Raw genomic sequence first — 21,264 nt, forward strand, 5'->3', positions numbered from 1 at the left:
CTTAAAACTAATAAAGCTCCGGGTCCAGATGGGGTCCCGGCAGAAATTTACAAATCTTTTCCCGATTGGTGGTCCCCTCTGTTAGCCGCCTTATTCACTACTGTGAATGACTCTGGCTCAGTGCCCACAATGTGGACTCAATGCAAACCATCATTCCATTGTTTAAAAAGGGTGATCGTAATCTCCCCTCAAACTACAGACCAATGCAGCCTGCTGTCTGTTTCAGGTAAATTGTATTACAAATATTTACTTAACCATCTTTTGAATTGGATTTCAACTAATAGACCAATCGGGAATAGGAGCAGATTGGCTTCTTACGTAAAGGAAAGACCACCCTGGACCACTGTATGACGTTGGAAGCACTTGTATCCAAATACCACCTCTTGTAGAGAGGGAAAATCCAATCTTTTTGCAGCCTCCTTTATTGACTTTAAGGGGGCTTTTTTGACTCTATTGACAGATTGCTGCTATGGCTTAAACTGCAGAAGCTCGCTATTGATCCTAGGCTTCTCCTATTAATTAGATCTCTTTACAGGAATCCCACCTGCCAGATAAGGTGTACACCATCAGGTTCCTTAACACCCAAAATACAGGAAACCCATAAGAACTTGCAGGGGAAATCTCATTTTCTCTTCCCCCACTAATTTTTCTTTTTGTACCCTGAAAGCCCCCAGAACCTCTTTATTTTTTCTGCTTCCTTTCCACCTACTACCCAGCCTACCTTTATCAGTTTCCATCTTAAGCTTTCCCTCCACTCCTCCCCTGGCAGCTTCTACCAGGAAAAAATGATGACCCAGTTGCATGAGCAGGTCCAGCTGCAGAGAGGGGGGTCTCCAAGGAGTTGAGGGGAAGTTCATTTTTCCCTGTTATCCCCCCTGCCCACACTATTTCTTCTTTCCCTTCTCCTAGAAGCCGCCACCCTTACCTTTCTCTGCTTGCTTGCTTGCTTGCCTTCTTGCTTCCCTCCTTTCTTTTTGATTAATGCCTGTATCTTTTAAATAATAGTTTAGCCTATGAAAAGAGGCAGATCAACTTACGAGTAGCAGGTTGAGTCTTCATAAGATTCTCAACATCGATGTTGAATTTGTGGAACTGGCTATGGAAATGCTGCACAGAATTGTTGAGGCCCAAAATATCCTTAGAATGAGATGTCACAGTTCTGTTCATCTGATTGACACAGTTCCAAAGACTGGATACATGTTTGTTTAATCCCTCCTTTATCTTCTGAAGGCTGCCAGACATGTTGTCTAGTCTGCTGCAGGCTTTTTCAACATGGGACACTCTACTCTCCAAGTACGATACACTGGGATTTTTTTCTTTGCATTTGTTTGTGTCGTAAAACACTTTCTCATTTAACTGCTCCAGCTTCTCTTTCAACTCATTACAGCAATTATTGTTTTGGTGAGCTGTTTGATTGTTAACTGCTTTCTGTATTTTATTTATCTTTTTGAACACACCAACCTGTGTCTTTTCACACGTAGAATTGATACCCACAAGTTGCTCTCTGCAGCTGTTCAAGCCACCTTGGACAGCTTTTATATCTTTATCAAGAGCACTTATGCCATAGCGAACTATTCGCAAGTCTTTTTGAAGTCTCTGGATGTCACGGTGATTGCTTTTAATTGAATTAAAGTTGTCATTTAAAGAACCATTTAAATAATTTATACGAACAGTATCATTTCCTGTTTTCAAAAGCAACAGATCATATTTGCTGTTGCAATTTTCTAGGACTTTCTGGAGTCCTTCCAAATTCTGTGGTACTAAAGAATGGCATTTCTGCCCACAATTGTTTTCAATGTCTTGTAGTTTGCGCTTCAAAAAGTTAATCTCAGATGCAAGCGGCTCATTTTCAAACCTTGAGTCACTATGTGAAATAGATCCTGGACCAGTAACTCTCTCTTCTGGATTTGCAACGTTAGTAATATCTAGAATAGTGGTTCCCAGGCGATTTCCCAGTGCCTGCAGTTTTTGCTCAAGTAAGTTTCTCACATCATTTACTTCAGTAGTTATAGTACCACGAAGAGTTTCCTCAATGTAAAAGCAGTGTTCCTCAGCATTTCTCTCTGTAACATTGATCCTTGCTTCCAGTTCCTCCCATTTTGCATCAAAGTTACTTCCTAAATCTGGAGTGGAAGTATGCTTTATTTCATTATCTATTCTGGTGTTTAAAATCCTGCTTGCTTCTGCAGTTCTGTCAATCTTCTCTTCCAGTTGTCTTACCTGCTGCCCAAAGTCATCCATTTTGGCACTGTTGCAGCAAAATGACTGGTTAAATGGTTCTTGGATTAGAGTCTGAATAGTTTTTATTTCTTTCCTCAGATCATTTTCTTTTTCTCCTATAAGTTCTCTTATTCCTAAACAGCTGGCTTCAAGATCATCACAATGTTGCTGAATATCCATCAATTTGTATTCACATGAATTTTTTAGATCTGACATTTTTTTCTCAAACCCTTCCAATATTTCCTGTCTCAGGGCCTCAAACTTAGCATCAATGTATGCGTGATATAACTGGCCACTAGGCATCATTATGGTTGGGCCTTGAGCTGCTTCCTGGAGTAGTTTTAATTGCCCTTCATAACCATTCACCTTCCCATTTAGTTCTTCCTGCTTGTCATTTTCGACCTTCAAAGCATCTTTCACCTGAGCTATTTCTGATTGTGTGTTCTCTGCTCCAGATTCAGTAAAAGGATCTTTTTCATCTTTATTTTTAGACGGATGAATTGTGTCTCTTCCTTTCTCAGCATCACTGCCAGGGCCAGGATGATCACGAAGATTGTTCAGCCACGAGACACGCGTATGACTTGCATCTTCTTGCACTGCAAGTTTTAGATTATCATTAACCCCTGTTAAGGAGGACTGAAGCTCAAGGACTGTCTGTGTAAGGCGGAACAATTCATCTTCAAGGTCCTGAATTTTTTTATCCTGTAATTCATGTTGCGGTAACCTTGGTTTAGAGTCTATGGAAAGGGGGAAAAGTGCAGAAACAAAAAAATTACTATTTCTTCAGATAGCTTTGATAAGACACAGAAGAAATTGGCTTCATTAATGAGATACGTTGATAAGACACAGTAGAAATCAGCTTCATTAATATTAATGCCAGGTAGAACTAGGTTAGATTTTGTGGGAAAACCTGCAGAAGGCATTAGCTGAGCAGATTTTTCCCCTACTTCCTCTTTCCCTATGACCAAAGAAGAACTAAGAAGTACACTCCTTCTATCTGGGATGGTTGTCCTTTTCCACTGAGTGTGCAGCTTCGGGAGGGAAGCATATGGAGCAGTGAGGGAGGTAGGGGACACCCCAAGCCAGCCAGAGGAGCCGAATCAACCCTGGCGATCAATGGGGATGTCGCAGTCAGATCGCCCTCACATCCTCTTTCCCTATGAGCTTGCTGTTCTCCTGAAAATCCCCCACAAGGGTTGAGGAATCCTTGTGAACAAAATGAACCATGGTTCAGTGGTATATGCTGCTCAACAGTGTTCTTCAATTTTCCAAATGCATAAGTAGTTTATGGATCATTTGTTCTTACAAAATATCATGAGTGTTTTGAGGATCATAATGATCTTCAGCAATGTCCAACTTCTGGTATCTCCTATATGTATATATGTACATCTTTGTGTAAGCAGTACATATTGTTTATGCATGAATGAGTGCTTGTATGTTCATGGACATGCTATAGTTCTGTATTAAAATTATTCTCATAATGAAGACTCTTGATGTAATTAACATTTTTGTGAGTTGCAAAGGTTTATTTGTATACAGTATATGGGTAATAAATCACTCCCTTTGTTCCTTCTTTAGTACTTTGGTATCAATAATTCTCACATCTTTTTTTAATTCAAAAGAGGTTTGTGGTCAACTGGTTTTGTGATGAGTTTTCAGAATTTTTTAACTGCCATCCACTTTGGTGGTCCTGATAAAATTTTGTTAATAATAATGATGATGACAACATCACTTCATGTAAATTCAAGTTTTTGAAAAAAAATGTTTTCTGAACTTGAGAAAGGTGCTTGAAAATTATACTGAGACTTGCTACTTGGCTTATTACCAAATAGTTCTAAGTAACACAAGGAAATGTCTTCAGAAGAGTTAAGGGTTTCAGTTCAAGATGTGTGAGACAAACAGCCCAATCCACAAGCCCTTGAGGGCCAGCAGTAGGGTCACTGCTGCGGTGCCTCCAGATGTGCCTCCAGAGGGCTTTCAGGCAGCACAGGGAGGCTGCTAAAACAAAAACAACCCACCCACCCACCTGGCCATCTGAAAGCCCTCCACAGGGCTAAATGGATTTTGGGTGGCATAGGTCCGAGGCCCTGACCACCCCATTCCCAGCCCTAAAGCTTGGGTGAAAACTGGCTGAAGTTGGCTCGACCCCTGGGAATACCCTGACCCATCCCCCTGCACCCGAACAGATGCTGGTGTTCCTCTGTGTCAGGTCCCTCTTCCAGGTTTTGCTGCCACAATGCTGAGGGGTGCCCAGCTGCTAGCAGCTTTGCCCTCTCCACTGGCAGAGGTGCCCCTTACACAGGCAGAGGGAGCAAATGTGCTGGTGTGCTAGGATTGGACTCCTCGCCTGTCATAAATATATTTTAAAAACCCAACAAATTAGCAGAGGCTCTTATCACTTACAGCTCTAACATCTAGATTACCATTGTAATATACAGAAATGGTGGTGATTTCATATAGCTTGGGATAACATCACACATTCTGATCCCCTGTCAGTCAGAATAGCGCACAGAATCAACATTTAAGTCTCATGTACAGTGCTGACATTATACAATGCACGTACATGGACACTGCTTATTCCACATATCATCTTTAACTGCATTTGCACAATTATATTGATCCCTGGCTGAGCCCACTACAGCTACATTGTGAATATTCCCCTGACAATCACCTAAAATGTGTCATAAAGTGAAGACAAAGAGCAACAGATTCTCAGCCCCAAACTGAATACCGTCTCGTTCTGCTAAAAAGGGGTGAGAAGAAGATGGAAATGCAAAAGCAACAATGGTGACTTCAGCATTGATAATAGGGCTAAGAACATAATGTGAAAGTCCCAATTAAGTCTATGTTGATCCTATGACCTGTTTAGATGCAAATAGGTACAGATCCCCCTTAAAAAGCCTTTTGGTGAAATGTGTATGAAATTTCAGGAATTTTAACTAATATTTTTACTTTATTTTGCATCACTGACCTTGGCCTTATTTTTTTTTAACCTCCTAGTGAATGGTGCAGCCCTTTTATTTCTCCTTGATGCACATGTTCACCAGACATAACTAAATAACTAAGCTAGTGACAAACAGCATTTTAAGCTGCTGTTACAAGAGAATGAACATCTTCCATGCAGCATTCTGAAGATACGGTATTATTGAACATACAAATTTGCCTCTATTTTACTTGAAAGTAATCACATCGGCATTGGTGAATAAATTCTTTATAAACTAACAGTTAACTTTTTTTAATCTTTTCCAGTGAAAACGTTTATTATGTATCATTTATTGAACAATTAGTGATAGATACAATTTTGTGACATTTTTTAAAGAGTACTTTCTCAAGGGAAAAAGCCCTGAACTTACAGGAGAGTGGATACAACTCCCTTGTTTGGTCTGCAAATGCAATGGAATTAAATAGTCAAGACCTACCTCCTTAGATTGGTGAAACTGACTGAGATAAGCACAGAAAATCTATTTGAGCACTGAAAGTGCTAAAGACTGCTATAAAATACCAAGGAGGACCATGCATACCAACATCCAAATAAAAAGTTACCCGGGCTTGTCTTTGCATCATTCGGTGGTAACTCTGCTGGGAAAACAGCTTTTCTTGATGGTGGAGCTGTGCTTTCTTTGCAGTCTACACCCATGTACCCAGGACAACATCTCCATTCCAATTCTGTTACTGTCTTGTATGTTGTTATATATCTAGGTCTGATATTTGTACGATAACTGCAAAAAATTAAATGAAAAAGAAGTTATAAATGTTTATTTTTTGAAGGAAAATAAGCAGAGCCCTCCAGGAGTGGGCGGTATAAAAGTCGAAGAAATAAATAAATAAAGTAATGTCCCAAATAATAAGAAGACTCATTACTGAAATTTTACAGTACCAGGATACATTACATGTTTGCCACAGTTGGAACAATTTACAATTGAGGTGATGTATAATGGAGTTAGGGAAGAGGTTTGGCCGGTGAAAAATTCAAGCACATATTTCACAACCTGTGGAATACTGGTCATTTAAACAAAATAGACACATATGATGTGTCTACACAACTCTATTTTGTATCATCATCCCCCAGAATTACAACTGTTCCCCAGATGACAAGGATCAATTCTCCTGAATAAAATGGTTCCTTCAACTTCCCAAACCCCACCTTCTCCCCCACCCCTAAACCTCCAGGAATTTCTTAACCCCTGGTTGACAACCCTAACTTTACTACACAGAACTGATTCTCTCTGCTGCAAAAATCCCCAAATTCTTAATTAGCCCTAGAGGTATTTATATTCCAACACTATCAAAACAAAACATACCTGTTTTCCAATACTGAGGGATGTGTTGTGGATATCTTGGAAATATCCACAACACATTCCTCAGTATTGGAAAACAGGTATGTTTTGTTTTGATAGTGTTGGAATATAAATACCTCTAGGGCTAATTAAGAATTGGCATCTCTTCCTATAGAAGCAGAAACAAAGAATTATATATGATATTTATTTTGGATTTTAATCTTTACAGGGTACACAGGCTGGAATGCTAGTGGAAGCTGACTAAAGTTGGCTCGACCCCTGGGAAAACGCTGAGGTTCGGCTCCATCTCTGGGAAAGTCCTTGGATGCCAGCTCTGCAGCAGCCTGGACTTCTGCATTTGCCCACCATGGAGATGTAGGGCGATGGAACACCAGTGTTTCTGATCTCTCCACAGGCATGGATGCCCCTTATGCTAGCAGAGGGGGCAAACACATTGGCATGGCTCTCTGCTGCTCCAACAGCACAACTCCCCCCCCCCCACCCAACTGGACTGCACTGCTCGAGAGCTAGCACAGTTGACTGAATAAGCAGAAAATAAAGGTAACATATATTTGAATGTATGCAAATGACTGATTAAATTTATTCTGTAATACTTAGTATAATGGGAACTTTTACAAGGAAGTAAACAAAATCATTTAAAAACTTGCTTCAATTTTCCAGTCATTCTGAACCTACATGTGTTAAATATTTTAAGTGTTATTTTAAGTGTCTTGCTAACTCTACTTCTGCTGGTATGCGCAAATTAATATAAATCACAATTTATTAGTCAACATACACCTATATCATGGTAATGGAAAGTGCTGTCAAGTCACAGCTGACTTTTGACCACCCCATAGGGAAGGCAAGAGACATTTAGAAGTGTTTTGCCATTGTCTGCCCCCACATGGGCTGAGAGTTCCAAGAGAACTGTGATTGACCCCAGGTCACCTGGCAGGCTTCATGTGGAAGAGTTGTTCTCTTCCTTGTTCTCCAGATTAGTGTCTCTTGCTCTTAACTACAACACCCCACTGGCTCTCTAACCTATATCACAGAGAATTACAAATACTACTTAATTATGATTCCAGCCCTATATAATTCAGTGCTCAGCAAACTAAAAAAGAATCACCACTTTTTATGTTATAGTGAGCCTTTTGGAATACCAAATTTAGACTTCCAGAAGAATGGAACTGAAAGAAAAATATGGAAAAAATCTCCCAACATCTAGTAATTTGTCTAACAAGCCAGCAATCCAACTCTTGAAACCACTACCCTGAGAAAAAATTCTGTGTAGCTCCCACAGGATGAAGGCTGGACCCATTCCATGGACGTGCAAAAGCTTAAAATCCTAATGGAGTTCCATGCTTATTTTTAAATAAATTGATAGCGCAAATGATATCTCCCTATCACTTCATATTTGTTTGTAAACACTTATACCTATAACTTTTGCTCTATTTGTTAAATTTTCCCTCTGTGTCTTCTATCAGATATTTTACCCTTCCAAGCACTCCTTGAGGGTAAAAGAAACTGTTAACACTCAAAGCTACTTATTAAACATCATGGCAAGGGTGAGATTGATACCTGGGATTCCTCCATCCTGTTCTATCAACCTAGCCACTGTGCATTCTGGCAACTTTATGTACACACTATAGGAAGGTATTTAACCTGATCATACAATTTTTGGATTGAACTTCTGTGAACACTTTCATCTGATTTGGTTAGATTCCTTCCTTTCTCCCCCAGCAGGAATAGAATTCAAGGCAGTTAACTGCATTCAAACAACAACAAATCATAATAAAAAATAACATAATCAAAACCAACAAATAAACAGCAAAACCCTACTCTTAGAGCAATCATTGTGCCCAATGAACTCTGCCAAAAGCTCTTCCAAATATTACAGTTTTGTGTTTCCTCTTCAAGGCAAGTAACATGAAGGGCAGCTTTCCATTCTCTCAGAGGCCATTACAAATCAGGGGGGTGGCAACCCAAAAGGTCTCAGTCCAGGCAGCAACAGTATATACCTTAGCCAGTGGTCATATAGTTTTATTGGACAGACTGAAGTGGTTAAGGTGTTAGACTAATTCCCCTCTTGTGCCATGGAAGCTTGCTGGGTGACCCTGTACCACTCACACACTTTCAAACCTGGCAAGTATTTCGAGGTGAACAGGGTTGTGATATGGAGGCAGGCAAAGGCAAACTACTACTCATTGTCTCTTGTCTTGAAAACGCTACAAAGTCACCATAAGTCAGATGTGACTTCACAGCATTAAAAAGAGAGAGTGAGTTGATGCACAGATCAGTGCAGGGAGTGGTGGTTCTTCAAAAGTATACAGAAGAATGTATAGCTGCCTACACTATTATATTGCTATTGTGATCTTCACTGAAACATTACCAAAAGCATGAATCAAATATTTTAAAGTGAAAATATTTTTTAAATAACTTAAAGTGATCAATTTACACAATGGAGCTAGAAATCTAGGTAGCATGGCTACCTAACCATGATTTTCCAGTTTCCTTTTTCTCTCATCTACTGCACTAAATTACTTATTAATTTGTATGTAATTAGTTAGGATGCCATTTCTTTGAAGGCTATCGTGGAGCCAATGGGATACCATGACATCCCAGTGACTTTTGAAGTGGCTTAAAGTAATTAGAGAGACACCCCTGTCATAATAACATATAACTGAATCAGAAATAGCATGTCTGATTCATGTTCACAAGCATAGCTTTCCATGCAGACTGCAACTTCAGGATTGAGGTTTCTGAGTAAAAAATGTAATAAATCTCTCAACAGGAATATGTCATTATTAATTCACTGGGGGAAAAAAATTAAGCAACTTTTATTCTCTTTGTGACTGCATAAGTATCTTTTAAAATTAAAAAACTAAAATCCTAAACACATTTGGAATGCCCTCAGTGCATACTGATTTTCAGTAATGGCTTGATCCCGTTGATAAATGGTTCATGGAAATCATAGTGCAATATCTACTTATGATCACTGCACTCTAATTCCATAAACTGATCCAACTGCTTTGGTATCAACTGTGTTTTCACTCCCTAACAACAGGGCAAAACAAATACTGAAAACTAATATATTCCAAATAAACTCAACAGACTATTTAATATCCTTCAGCATTTGACAGATGTAAACAGGGACATCCTTGCGCTATCCTTGCCCATACTATCCTACTGCCGGATAAGCAAGTGGCAACTGTGCCTAGGAGTGTCTTTTGCCAGCTTCAACTGGTTGGCTGGCTTCAGCCTTTCCTGGGCAGAAGAGATCTGGTCATTGTGGTGCATGCTCTGCTTACATCTAGATCAGATTACTGATATGCACTCCACAAAGATCTGCCCCTGAGAAATGTCTGGAAATTTCAACTGGTACAGAATGCCAGGGCCAGAATACTGACTGGAGTGGGTCCATATCACTCTTATCTTGGGCCATCTCCCCTGGCTTTCAATTGTTTCCAGGCACAATTTAAGGTGCTGATGAAGACAGAGATATTTTTGATAAATATCTCTATATAGCAGAAAGTCATGCACTATATTTTTTAGGACATGGTATGTTGTAACAAACAAGAAAATTATCTGACTTTACACAATAGCTAAAGCACTCGGTACCACTCCCTTGTATTCTTTTATTTTGTTATTACTGAATCTGCAGCAGTTAAAAATTCTCAACCTATGAAATCATTTGGCCCCCATGGGATTCAGCTTATTCACTGTTGCTAGCTATGCAGCAGAAGAAACTAACACAGAGAAAGCCAAAAGTTGTACAATTTTAAATGATCAGGTTCTTCAAAACTGCTTCCTAAATCTTCCAGCTGACTAAAAGATGAAATCAAATCAAATAAATATTTGCCTTTGAAGTCCATTGGGGATTTCCACTTTAAAAAATTACTGATTTGTGTCAAAAACATCAATGAATTAATTAATTCACAGAATTGTTTGAAGTCATAAGAAACAACACCTGCATTTTCTGAATAAGGAAATAAAATCTCACTGATTGATTTAGGCTGCATTCCCTTCAGACAAGTGCGGGTACTCAAGTCTCAATGAATTCAGTAAGACAAATAATGCCTGAAGTGAGGTGTACTTTTCAAACCTAAATAACTTGTTCAGCAGGTTTGCTGCTACCAATATTAACCAAAATCTTCTCATTTTGATCTCCGGTCCCTTGCTCTCTTTATCGGCATCTATAGTATTGTATATAATCACATAAATGGAGGAAAACCCCTCCCAACAGACTGTAGTTGAAAAATACAGTGCTCTTTGTATAAGTGCCATACTACTTTGGAAAAAATGCTGCTTGTGGTTTTTCAAACTTTGTGAGTAATCTGTATAGCTAAACTGAAGCATGGGAGAAGGAATATATGTCTATATGCTTATCTCTATGAAACAAAAAACTTCAGACAGCCTCTAGATTTACTACTTTCTCCTATATGTTCATATCCAATACACCTTCCCTAGGTGGTTGCTAAGGTTTCAATAATCCAGGGGAAAATGTTCTGTCCCTTTAATATATGGAAATAGGCAGCTGAAGCTTTTCATGGCATGGAGGTAAATAACATATTTTTCTCCAGGCAGTTGGCAACACTAATGGTTGCTAGCGGTCTCCTCGATTTCTAAAGCATCCTTGACTTATGTATTTCTTCTTCCAAAATATAATCAACAGGAACCAGTAAGATGAAGCTCTTCCTCTTGTTTCCATGTTCTCACAGTTTCCAGAATAAGAAATGAAACCCATTTACTGGATTATCCTCACCTTCAAAATACTTTCCGGCAATTATACTTTTTTTTTTTTTTAAGAAACATAGTAGAGTGCAAGAATGGGGAAACCTGGCAAGTGAATCATTACAATGCTACAGGAAGGAAGGTCTGGATTGTGCGTTACACTGAGAAAGCACAGGCCATTTTGAACAAATATATGGATGTACTCCAAATGACATTAAAAGTAAAGATCTGTTAACATTTTTAAGAGTTCAATTTGAATACCTGCTGAATTATTATCCACAAGAAAGGCATTCAAGGAAAGAAACTAATTCATCTGGTGGAAGAAATATGGTAAAATGAAAATTTAGGAAATTTAGAGATTTGATGTATTTATAGCTCTAAAGTATTATTTCTAAGATTTTATCAGCTAGGACAATGTGTTCCACACTTCACCACTACCACTGAGTGAAATTGTAATTTTTGTGATTTCTTCATCTTAGAAAACAACAGCAGCTTTGGTAGATTCAAAACAGCAGAAATATAATATCTTTTGGATGTTATAAAAAGTGTTTTGGGAAAGAACTTTGCACAGCTCTCTTCCCCAAAATGAGTTATATTTCTCTCAACCCAGGTTTTCCAAAGATCACTACACTAGCTATCTCCCCCCACCCCCCCGCCCAACCCAAGTTGAAGACGATTCCAGTCTGCTGAACAAACACTATAGAAGACACTATAGAACTGATGGTTCTATTAATATTGTAGATTCTTCAGGAACATCCCCAGAAATGTTAATAAAGTTTCTGGATTTTAAAAAGTATACTTTTCTGGGGTGAAAGTCTAGTACTTACAATGCTACTGAACACTGACATTAGATATGTTCACAGATTATCATTCTTTCTAAAAGATAAAATTAAAAAAACCTTTCTCCAACAAAGAAAGCATTACATCAGAGGAAACACTGTAGTCAATTTTATATGACCAAGAAATAATCTCATACCTTGTTGTTGCTAGGTCACACATACAAGTAGCCAAACATTTGCAAGGCATAGTTCAGCTCCCTCTGCTAGGAAAGCCTGTGAAGGAATATTGCACTATAAAAAGAAGTGATTCTTTTCCCTATGGTCCAGGGACTTTCCTGGTTCAATATCATCTGGATCCTGAGACCACAATGAAAATATATAAGAACTAAGTTTCCACTGTACACTGAAGAGGCAAGCTGTATAATTTATACACTGGTGTAAATTTTAAAACATAACAAAACAGCTTGTTCCACTGCATTTTGGTGGTTCAGACTTGAAACCTAGCACCATGCAAAGCCCAATCAACCAGACACCAGGAATGAGAGATAGGCCCTTTCCGCACGGGCCTTTTACAGCGCCCTAGGGACAGAAAAAAACGCCGTCCCTAGGGAGCTGTTTGCATGGGGGGTGCAGCTGCATTGCAACCACGCCGCCCCTGCTCCCCCCCCCCAGTGGCGTGAAGCCGCTGTTTCCAAACCTCGCTCCCCGAGAGAGCTGAACGGCAGCGGCTGGAAAGCGCCATCCCCCCTTTTCCGATCAACTTACCTTCCCTGCGACCTTCTGGCACATCGCCAAGGCCTGGGGACACGCCCCCCCCGCCCTGCGACTCCGGAGCGGTTGTGCAGGGCAGAGGTGTGTGCCCCCTGGCCTCGGCGACGCGCCAGAAGGTCGCAGGGAAGGTGAGTCAATCGGACGACAGTGCAGCGCTGTGCCGTCTTCCCTGTCTTTACCAGGACCGTTCGTGCGAACGGTCCCGGGGGTGTGTGTTGGCATCGTATACGCCGACGCACCCGCCAGCGTGGCTGTGTGGAAGCGGCCATAAAGAAGAAGAAGAGTTGGATTTATATCCCCACCTTTCTCTCCCGTAAGGAGACTCAAAGGAGCTTACAAACTCCTTTCCCTTCCCCCCTCACAACAAACACCCTGTGAGGTAGGTGGGGCTGAGAGAGCTCAGAAGAACTGTGACTAGCCCAAGGTCACCCAACTGGCATGTGTTAGAGTGCACAGGCTAATCTGAATTCCCCAGATAAGCCTCCACAGCTCAGGTGGCAGAGCAGGGAATCAAACCCAGTTCCCCCAGATTAGAGTACACCTGCTCTTAGCCACTATGCCATGGCTGCTCCTAGATTTAAAACCTTTTTCTTTTGAGCTGTAGCCAAAATAGGTCACTGACTAAAGGCAGAAGTAAAGTTACAGTTAAGTTCAGAGGTTATATAGGCATACAGATGTCAATCACTAACACAGCATTGATTACATTAGTCTTAGCCAGCTTTTTACATAGGATAACAGGTAAAACTCCTTTCAGATAAGTTCATATGTCCCATGATCAGAAAATGGCAACCAAAAGAGTGTGAAGACAATCATGTCCCATGGGCCATCCTAAAACTGGCAAGAGGGTGGCAGGATTTAGGCCTCTTTGGCACATGCAGAATAATGCACTTTCAATCCACTTTCAAAGCACTTTGCAGCTGGATTTTACAGTGAAGAATAGCAAAATCTACTTGCAAAACAATTGTGAAAGTGGATTGAAAGTGCATTATTCTGCATTTGTGGAAGGGGCTTTAATCTTATACTAACTTTGCATTTTACCTCTGGGCTATCCAAAAGGATAGCCTGATACTTTGCCATTCACTGCTGGGAAGGCAACCCCCCCCCCCCCTTTGTTCCAGAACAGCTAGGGACATAAGCAGTCAGTGGACCACCCAAAGTAAATTTAACTGCTTCTCCTATCAAGCTGTCCTGCTCTGCTGCATAATGTGGGAATTCAAGAGGACAATCAAGTTCAACAATAGGAAATAACTGGGCAAAGAACCTTTGAAATGTCCTTCTACTGAAGCAATATACTACATTCTATGAAGGCAAAAAGCAAAGCATCCACATAAAAGTCCAAAAATCACTACCATGAGGAATAATGAAATAAATGTCCAGCTACTATACAAACATCACCTATGACAAAAGGAGTTTTAGATCCCCATGTGGACTTTGAAAATATAATCAAAAGTTTCTCCATAACTGAGCAACTATGAATCATAAAGGTGTAACTTTTAAACATCACAATCCAGGAAACAATCGCACATTTCATACTCTTCCATGTAAATACTCTAGCAACAGAGGAACAAAATACTACCAAATACAAAAAAACTTGACAGGTAATGGCACATTAGGATAAGAGCTGAATCCAGTACTGGAACTATCTATGTCCATTTTGGTTCGCTGTGAACTTATTTTATATGAAGTATCAGAAGTCCCATCAACCAGTGCTTGGCCATTTCACTGGGAACTGGTACAAGAAGCCACATATTTAATACTTCAGCAAGTATTATTGTAGCCCAGTTATACAAACATAAACTCTATACGTACTGAAAGGAGGTTTACATGAATTTTTAAAAATATTCATCTATTATGGATAATACATGAATATATGAGATAAAGAAATCTCAGTACAAATCAGAGAGAAGAAAGAATGTTGTGCAATGTTTAAAAGCAAAAACAGGCAACACTGCATCAAAGGCAGAACCCAGCAAAGTGATTATTAAACAAATATGTATCCAAAATTGTTCAGGTTTTCTTGCTTCTTAGCTGCCCACCCCATGTAGTCCAGCAAGCTAGCGCCTGTAAAGAAAACCTCTCCCTGTCCCATATAGCATTCCTTGAATCTTCATTAGAAAAGAACAATGGTCCTTTTGTAGGTTGTTTGGACAATTATAAACACAAGATTTTTTTTCTTATTAAACACATTTTAAGCAAACTGAAAGTATGGGCCATGAATGGGCCAAGAATTCTTTTGGCCACTAATTTAAAACTCCTTATTTTGGGTTGGTTTTTAATGAGTGAAATATGCCTTTGATGAAGCTAGCTATTTAAACAATGGCGCTGTTTACCAGTTTAAATTATACATCAGGATGACTAGACTGGCCTGAAGTCACCATCGCAGACTCCTACACTGTGGGCCATATGCCAAAGAGGGAGGGGATGCCTGATTCAAGCTGGTGGCTCTCCTTATCTTACATCCTTCAGTAGTAGTGTACTTGTCTTTTAGAAACCCAAACTATTTCCAACATTGTACAAAAAAGCCAAACTGATATCTGGGGTTACACACCCCACCCATCATGCTGGTCTCTTGTAACACACTGCAGCCATAGCTATAACATCAGTCTAGAAAACTCAAACCTCTTTTCAATGGACAATCTAAGTCAGACTGTATTCTGGTTTACAAAACTTCCTTAAGATGGTTTGTTAAAATTCCATTTTAAAAATCAACAGGGAATGTTATACAGAGAGTAGCTCACCACAGCTTCCTCCCATTTAGCTACTGATGAGGATGTTTAGTTTAATCTGGCCTGTTTTTTTGGGCAGAAAGGTAAATGTTGCGAAGTTCAAAGCATCAAGCTTTGATTAAAGCCTACCACTATCTCTTCAGCGCATATTACTACCTTGATCTTGATTTACAAGTCTGCATTTATTTTTTCTCATCTTACCCTAAGACATAATTCAATAAGGGATGGAATATGAATTGATGACACACTTCCAACCAATCAGCATGCTGGACTCACTTCCAGCTGTGAAAGTGAGTCCTGGGGACCGATTGGTTGGAAGTGTGTCCCTCACTGCCAGACAAGTCCACTGAACATTAAATGGTTCTTACTGGTAGTTATTATATAAAAAGTGTGAAAATTGCTGGTCATCTCCTCTTATGCATCAGCCATTTGTTTTAAGTTTCTTTCTTACAGTACACCCTTAAAAGATTTACACCCTTCTATGCCAATGAGTTTAGGATTGAATTGCCAGTAACTGATTTAAAAATAACTCCCATGCAGTAAGGATGTTCCTGCCCTGACTTCTGTGGCCAGGGCTACCCTAATCTTGTCTGATTTCAGAAGCTAGTTAGTATTTGGAAAGGAGACCTCCAAGGAAGTCCATGGTTGCTACAGATGCAGGCTGCGGAAAACCACCTTTGTGTCTTGCCTTGAAAATTCAGTGGCAATTTGGTGGCACTTCCCATCACCAAGGATGGCCTTTCCAGCTGTTTTCTCTTAAGAGTGATAAAATTATAAACGACTGCTTGTGAGGAATGGCACTTGACTCAAGTAACAGGCAGAAGCTCTTAACTCAGCAGATCTAATAATAGGTAAATAACTTGACATGGTAGTCTGGACACTTCCTTACATGAAATTCCTCTTTGAACGTGCAAACTGCAAACTTGAAAAGAACAGGCTCTTCTGCTGCCAGAACCACAGAAAAATCAGCACAAGATGGAAGAGAGGAACTGATTCAGATGTTGAAACAATATTCAACATTAACTTTTATCATTTGGAGCACTCAAGCCATACCTGGGCAGAGATTTCTCAGAAGCTCAGGGTGGAACTTAACGTATGTAGAATTTCCAATCATGTGTTTAGCACTGGCATGCAAAGCAGTAACAGGGCTGCTAAACTCTACCACTATCCACAAGGCTTGTTCAGATGTCAGGAGTAAGATATTCGTCCCAACTTTCAAATTGCTTTCAAGTTTATAAGCAGCTGGTGAAGGTGTGTTCTCACCTTGGCCACATTCCTCAAGGTTGCTGGAAAAAGCGCTCAGTCTGTATGACTACTCCGATGGCTGTACATCTTGTTCAGTAAATTTAAGCCGCTTTTTTACTCTCCAAATCTTTTGCTTACAGGGCAACATACATCGGCTAAGAATTACTAGTAGTTTTTATCTCTTTCCCAGTTATTTCAAAGAAGACGTGCACTGATTTACAGCAAGGTTTATGACTGTTCTGTGTGGCTGGAGTCTGAAGATGACTGGGCCAAGGAATGTAACAGAACTCAGCAGCAGGTGTTCACACAGCTTCCACAAAGACCAGGTACTAACTGCTCCAAAAATACTCAACTGATGGCAACACCAAATTAATTATGTACTGGTGAAGTTTAGCAATATCCTTCTGTTGCCTGAGCAATGTACAGTAACTGCCTGCATGATCTGCTGACAGAAGAGTCAACATAGCTCTAATTGGTTCCAGCTGCCTTGTGTTTGCAATAAAAGGAGCAAGCTTTGCTCAGCTTATGTTGTGGCTCAGAAATCAGGGGTCAGAAAGTGGCACATGTCCTCATGAAGTACACAAGGGGTGAAGATTTTAAACATGAACAATCCCATCTCTTGACTAATTGTGTGATGAAGCACAGCATTCTTCTGCCTACATATGGGAATATCTCTTCCTTGAAGATGGAGATATGACCAAATGCTTCCCCCACCCACCTAGTCTCCTGCTTCTCTTCTTCTATTACTTACGTTGGGGTTTGTGGGCAGGGCATCTGGTTCCAGCCACAGTTGTATTGAACTTGAACATAACTCTCAGTGCCATCCAGCACAGAACAGCTCACATTCTTGTTCACTATGTAGGCACACCAGTTTCTACATGGGGAAAGAAGAGAGAGAGAGACAACAGCAAGGCAGTCACACTGATATACTAGCAGGCAATGCACATTATTGAGTGTGAGGTCAAACATTCAATCACAAATGTGCCATTCAGAGGAGGGCCAAGGATGGCTTGCAATTATCCTGAAGTTTTTGCCACCAGCCCAACACATGAGAAGGGAGCAAGGTCAATTTTCAAAGGACTGTCAGATGTGAAGCAGGTATGTTCATTCCTTCTTCTGCATGTGCACACACAACAAACATTACCAAGAAACAGAAGTATTCTAAAATATCAGTTTACCAAAAAACAAAATGCACGCAGTTATAGCACATCCTTATCAAATTTAGCCACTGCCTACAAAATAGAGCTTAATCTTGAGCTGCAAAATCTCATTTAAACTTAGTAAGGACTGCGTAAGGGTGAAGCAAATGATCTAGTTTTCAGCTGCTGGGCTCCAAACACATATATGAAAAGTGCTCTTTGAAATTATCAGATCTCCATGCATAGTTTCTTATTAAGCAGTAATAACGAATATACGGTACCAGACCTGAGGATAAGAAAAGACAGTTGCAAAGCTTAGCATCAAACTGAAACAGGGATAGAAAAGAATCAGCCCCCCAACCTGATCTGTCGGATGACTCATGAGTGGCTTTGTGTCAGGCAATTTGGCCAGAGGGCATTTTGGTCTTTTTCAACTCTGTAATGGCATCATAATTGCTAGGTGCGTTCCTTTAATAAGCTGGATGTTAACTAATAGCCAACAATAACTGATTGATATTTCCTCAACAGGGGCTAATGGTTGGAACATGTTTCCCCCTCCCCAGGTTGAATTTGAAAAGAGAGTTGTATTATAAATGGGTGTGTGTGCAGAGGTTAACAAGAAACTGCAGCAGGGTCACTGGATCTGCCGCCTTTTCAAACATCTGCTTGCTTTTCGAAGGCTCTGCTTTTATATTTGTAAATAGACAATCTTAATTCAAACTATTCAACAGGGCTAACTTCCAGGAAAGTGTTATTAGAATAGGACAAGAACACTATTAGATACTCAGTTATCTTTTTCATCCAAAGGGCATTAAACTGTTCAGCACAGACCGTACTTTTCAATGCTCAGGGAAGCGGGGTGCTATTTAATAATATGATCTCGTGCCTCAGGGATGAGTGGTGATGATCTCTTCTGATAGTTCCAAATGTACTTTGTCTGGACGGGGTCAACCCTTAAGACTGGATCTTCTGCTCCATTTGTACACTGATGTGTGGCCAGTGCACAGCTTCCCAATGACTCATTAAGATTGTAAATTTCAGATGAACAATTATGTGCAGCTTGTCTGCCTCACCAAATATGGCAAGTCCACCAAATCTACCCACCTACCAAATAAGGCACGTTGAAGAAATAGTGTTTGAGATATGCCTCATCCATATCCTTTAGTAACAGATGGCTGTCTAGTAAGATGACATAAGCACCTTTGATCCAAATTAAAGAAGAACTTTCGATGAGTATGCATGAGCAGGGATCGGTACTGAGATGGTCTGCTGTAAGAAATCCTCAGTGGAAGCAAACAAGAGTGAAGGGGCCAGATGAAAGATAGAGGTGGAGACGAATGCAACCAGCATCGTGCAGATAGTTGCCAGCTACTGGTTCAGCGAAGCTTTAGCCAGTTGGCAACTCCATGGTGGCACCAGTTGTTGGTTCCTCACTGCTTTCTCATGGCATCAGGGCTTCTGCCCTAGCCCTCGTCTGCCACCTACAATGGGGGCCTCACCTCCAAGCGCCCCACCTCACCTGCCTCCGTCAGGGCCCATTTACTGCAATAGCATTTATATGACACGTGTAATTGTGCCCCAGCCTGGGTTTTCACTCCAGCCGCCTCAAACACAATACTCCTCAAGTTCTACTAAACAAAGTCCAGCGCTGACTGTCCCACCAATTTAGGTCGGACTGCCACTGGTGACCGGGGAGCGACTGATAAGCACGCACCCTCCCCCCCTAAAGTCTTCCCGAAGGTTCCGCCGCCGCCGCCGCCGCAGACCTTCCTGCCGAGCCACGGGGGTCATCGGCCACTCGGGCAGGAGGGGAGGCTCCCGACGGGCTTCATTAGCCAGGTAACGACACCCCCCTCCCCGGCTCAGGTATTTCACTTGCTCCGACCTGCCCTGTTTCAGGCGGCCCTTATCGCAGTGATCTCAGAGTCGAGATGCTCGACCCCGCCAGCCCGTCTCCCTGCCAGCTGCCCGGGCAGAGCTCGGGCCAAGCAAGACGCTCCCCTCCCTCCCCCTGGGTGTGTCCGCCCGACCAGCCCAGGGCTACTTACTTGCTCCTGCCGCCCGGCCGCCCAGTGCGCGCCTGCGGAGGGGTCTGGCTCAGGCAGCCGCCCAGGCACACGAGGAGCGCCACAGTCCCGCCGAGGAGTTTGGGGCGCAGTTCCATGCCCGCCAGCGCAGCGGCACCAGACGGATCCGCCGGCGCGCAGCTGCCCCCTCGCTTCGCTTCGCCTCGCGCCCCTCCCCACGCAGGCTCCCGCCGCCCTGCCCTCTGGTCCTCCACCAGGCGGCTTCACTGACGACAGTTCTCCCCACCCCTCCCCGTCTTCCCCAGTTCGCCCCCCACACGCATTTTAACACGGGGGGATTAAGCCAATAAAGAACCGCGCGTCTTCCCAAGTTTCCGCCCTCCAGTTCACACCCCCCTGGCCGAGGGGTGGCTCCCCGCCGCCCACTTGGTTTCCCCTCGCCGGCCAACCCGCGCGCGATCCCTTGCGCTCAAGCAGCCTGACCTCCGGGGATCCCCTCGGGGATTCGCTCCGAGGAGCGCGCGTGAGAACTTGGCCCGTGGTCGGACGTCGCCGGCACCAGGAGGCTCCCGCGCGCGCCCCGGCTGCGCCTCTGTCCCCCGCCTCTCCGAACTCGGGGTCGGGGTGTGTGTGTGGACAAAGATGCAGCCGGGGCGCGCGCGACTGGAAGCTGTGGCGCCTGGTCTTATCGAGGCAGGAGGTCGCGCGCCCCCTTTGGAAGCCCCCTTTGGACGCATCTCCCCCGGCGCCCCCCTCTTCTTTCCATTCAGCTCTGGGCTGGACGCACCTTTCCCCTTTCCAAGAACATTCTTATGCAACCCGGCGAGGACGTCCAACAGAGCCAGAGCCGCCTTAATGTATTAAGTCTGCTTCTTCTGGTGAAGAGGGCTCTTCCCTGGAAAAGGATGTCTGCAGACGACTGCCGCGATCATTCGACGGTGGCACCTGATGCGTGCTCTGCAGCCCTCCCTTATCATTTGGCGGCGCTTCTGAGGGTTGCCAAGCCCGCCCTGCGTCTGTCCCGGACCGTATGTGACCGGGCAGTACTGGGCAGATCAGGAGCTGGGACGTTTCCCTTTTTATTTCACCCTCCAAGTTTTTTCTTCAGGCTTCACTGCTTCCTGATGTGTGTTTGTGTGCGGTCAGTCGTTGCTGATTTATGTCGACCCTGTAGGAGGCAAGGAAGCGTTCAGAGATGGTTTGCCAGCTGTAGGTATTTTGCAAAGAAATTTATGTTGCCTTTCCGTTTTTTAAACAATCACGAGGTTTACGAATTAAAACTTTAAAACAGTCAAACTTAAAGGGACGAAGTGATGGGGAGAGAGTAAACTGTCTGCGTGAGTATGCAC

General features: G+C 42.2%; 1 protein-coding gene across 3 annotated transcripts in view; it reads right to left on the reverse strand.

The window, feature by feature from the left end:
• EMILIN2 (elastin microfibril interfacer 2) overlaps positions 1–20,163 on the reverse strand; it is a 38,163-nt gene extending 18,000 nt beyond the window's left edge. For 2 of the 3 annotated variants that reach the window (XM_048507506.1, XM_048507505.1), the window contains exons 1-4: positions 19,937–20,163; positions 17,501–17,623; positions 5,764–5,939; positions 1,038–2,957 (exon numbers count right to left, since the gene is read on the reverse strand). In XM_048507506.1, coding sequence (XP_048363463.1) covers positions 1,038–2,957; positions 5,764–5,939; positions 17,501–17,623; positions 19,937–20,052 — 2,335 coding nt within the window. In that variant the 5' untranslated portion in view covers positions 20,053–20,163. Of the gene's footprint in view, positions 1–1,037; positions 2,958–5,763; positions 5,940–17,500; positions 17,624–19,088; positions 19,145–19,936 lie in introns of those variants that run through there. The other variant, XM_048507507.1, reaches the window with a different exon arrangement.
• Between the last annotated feature and the right edge of the window lie 1,101 nt (positions 20,164–21,264).

Source organism: Sphaerodactylus townsendi, linkage group LG09, assembly GCF_021028975.2.
Source record: "Sphaerodactylus townsendi isolate TG3544 linkage group LG09, MPM_Stown_v2.3, whole genome shotgun sequence".
Lineage (NCBI taxonomy): Eukaryota > Metazoa > Chordata > Lepidosauria > Squamata > Sphaerodactylidae > Sphaerodactylus > Sphaerodactylus townsendi.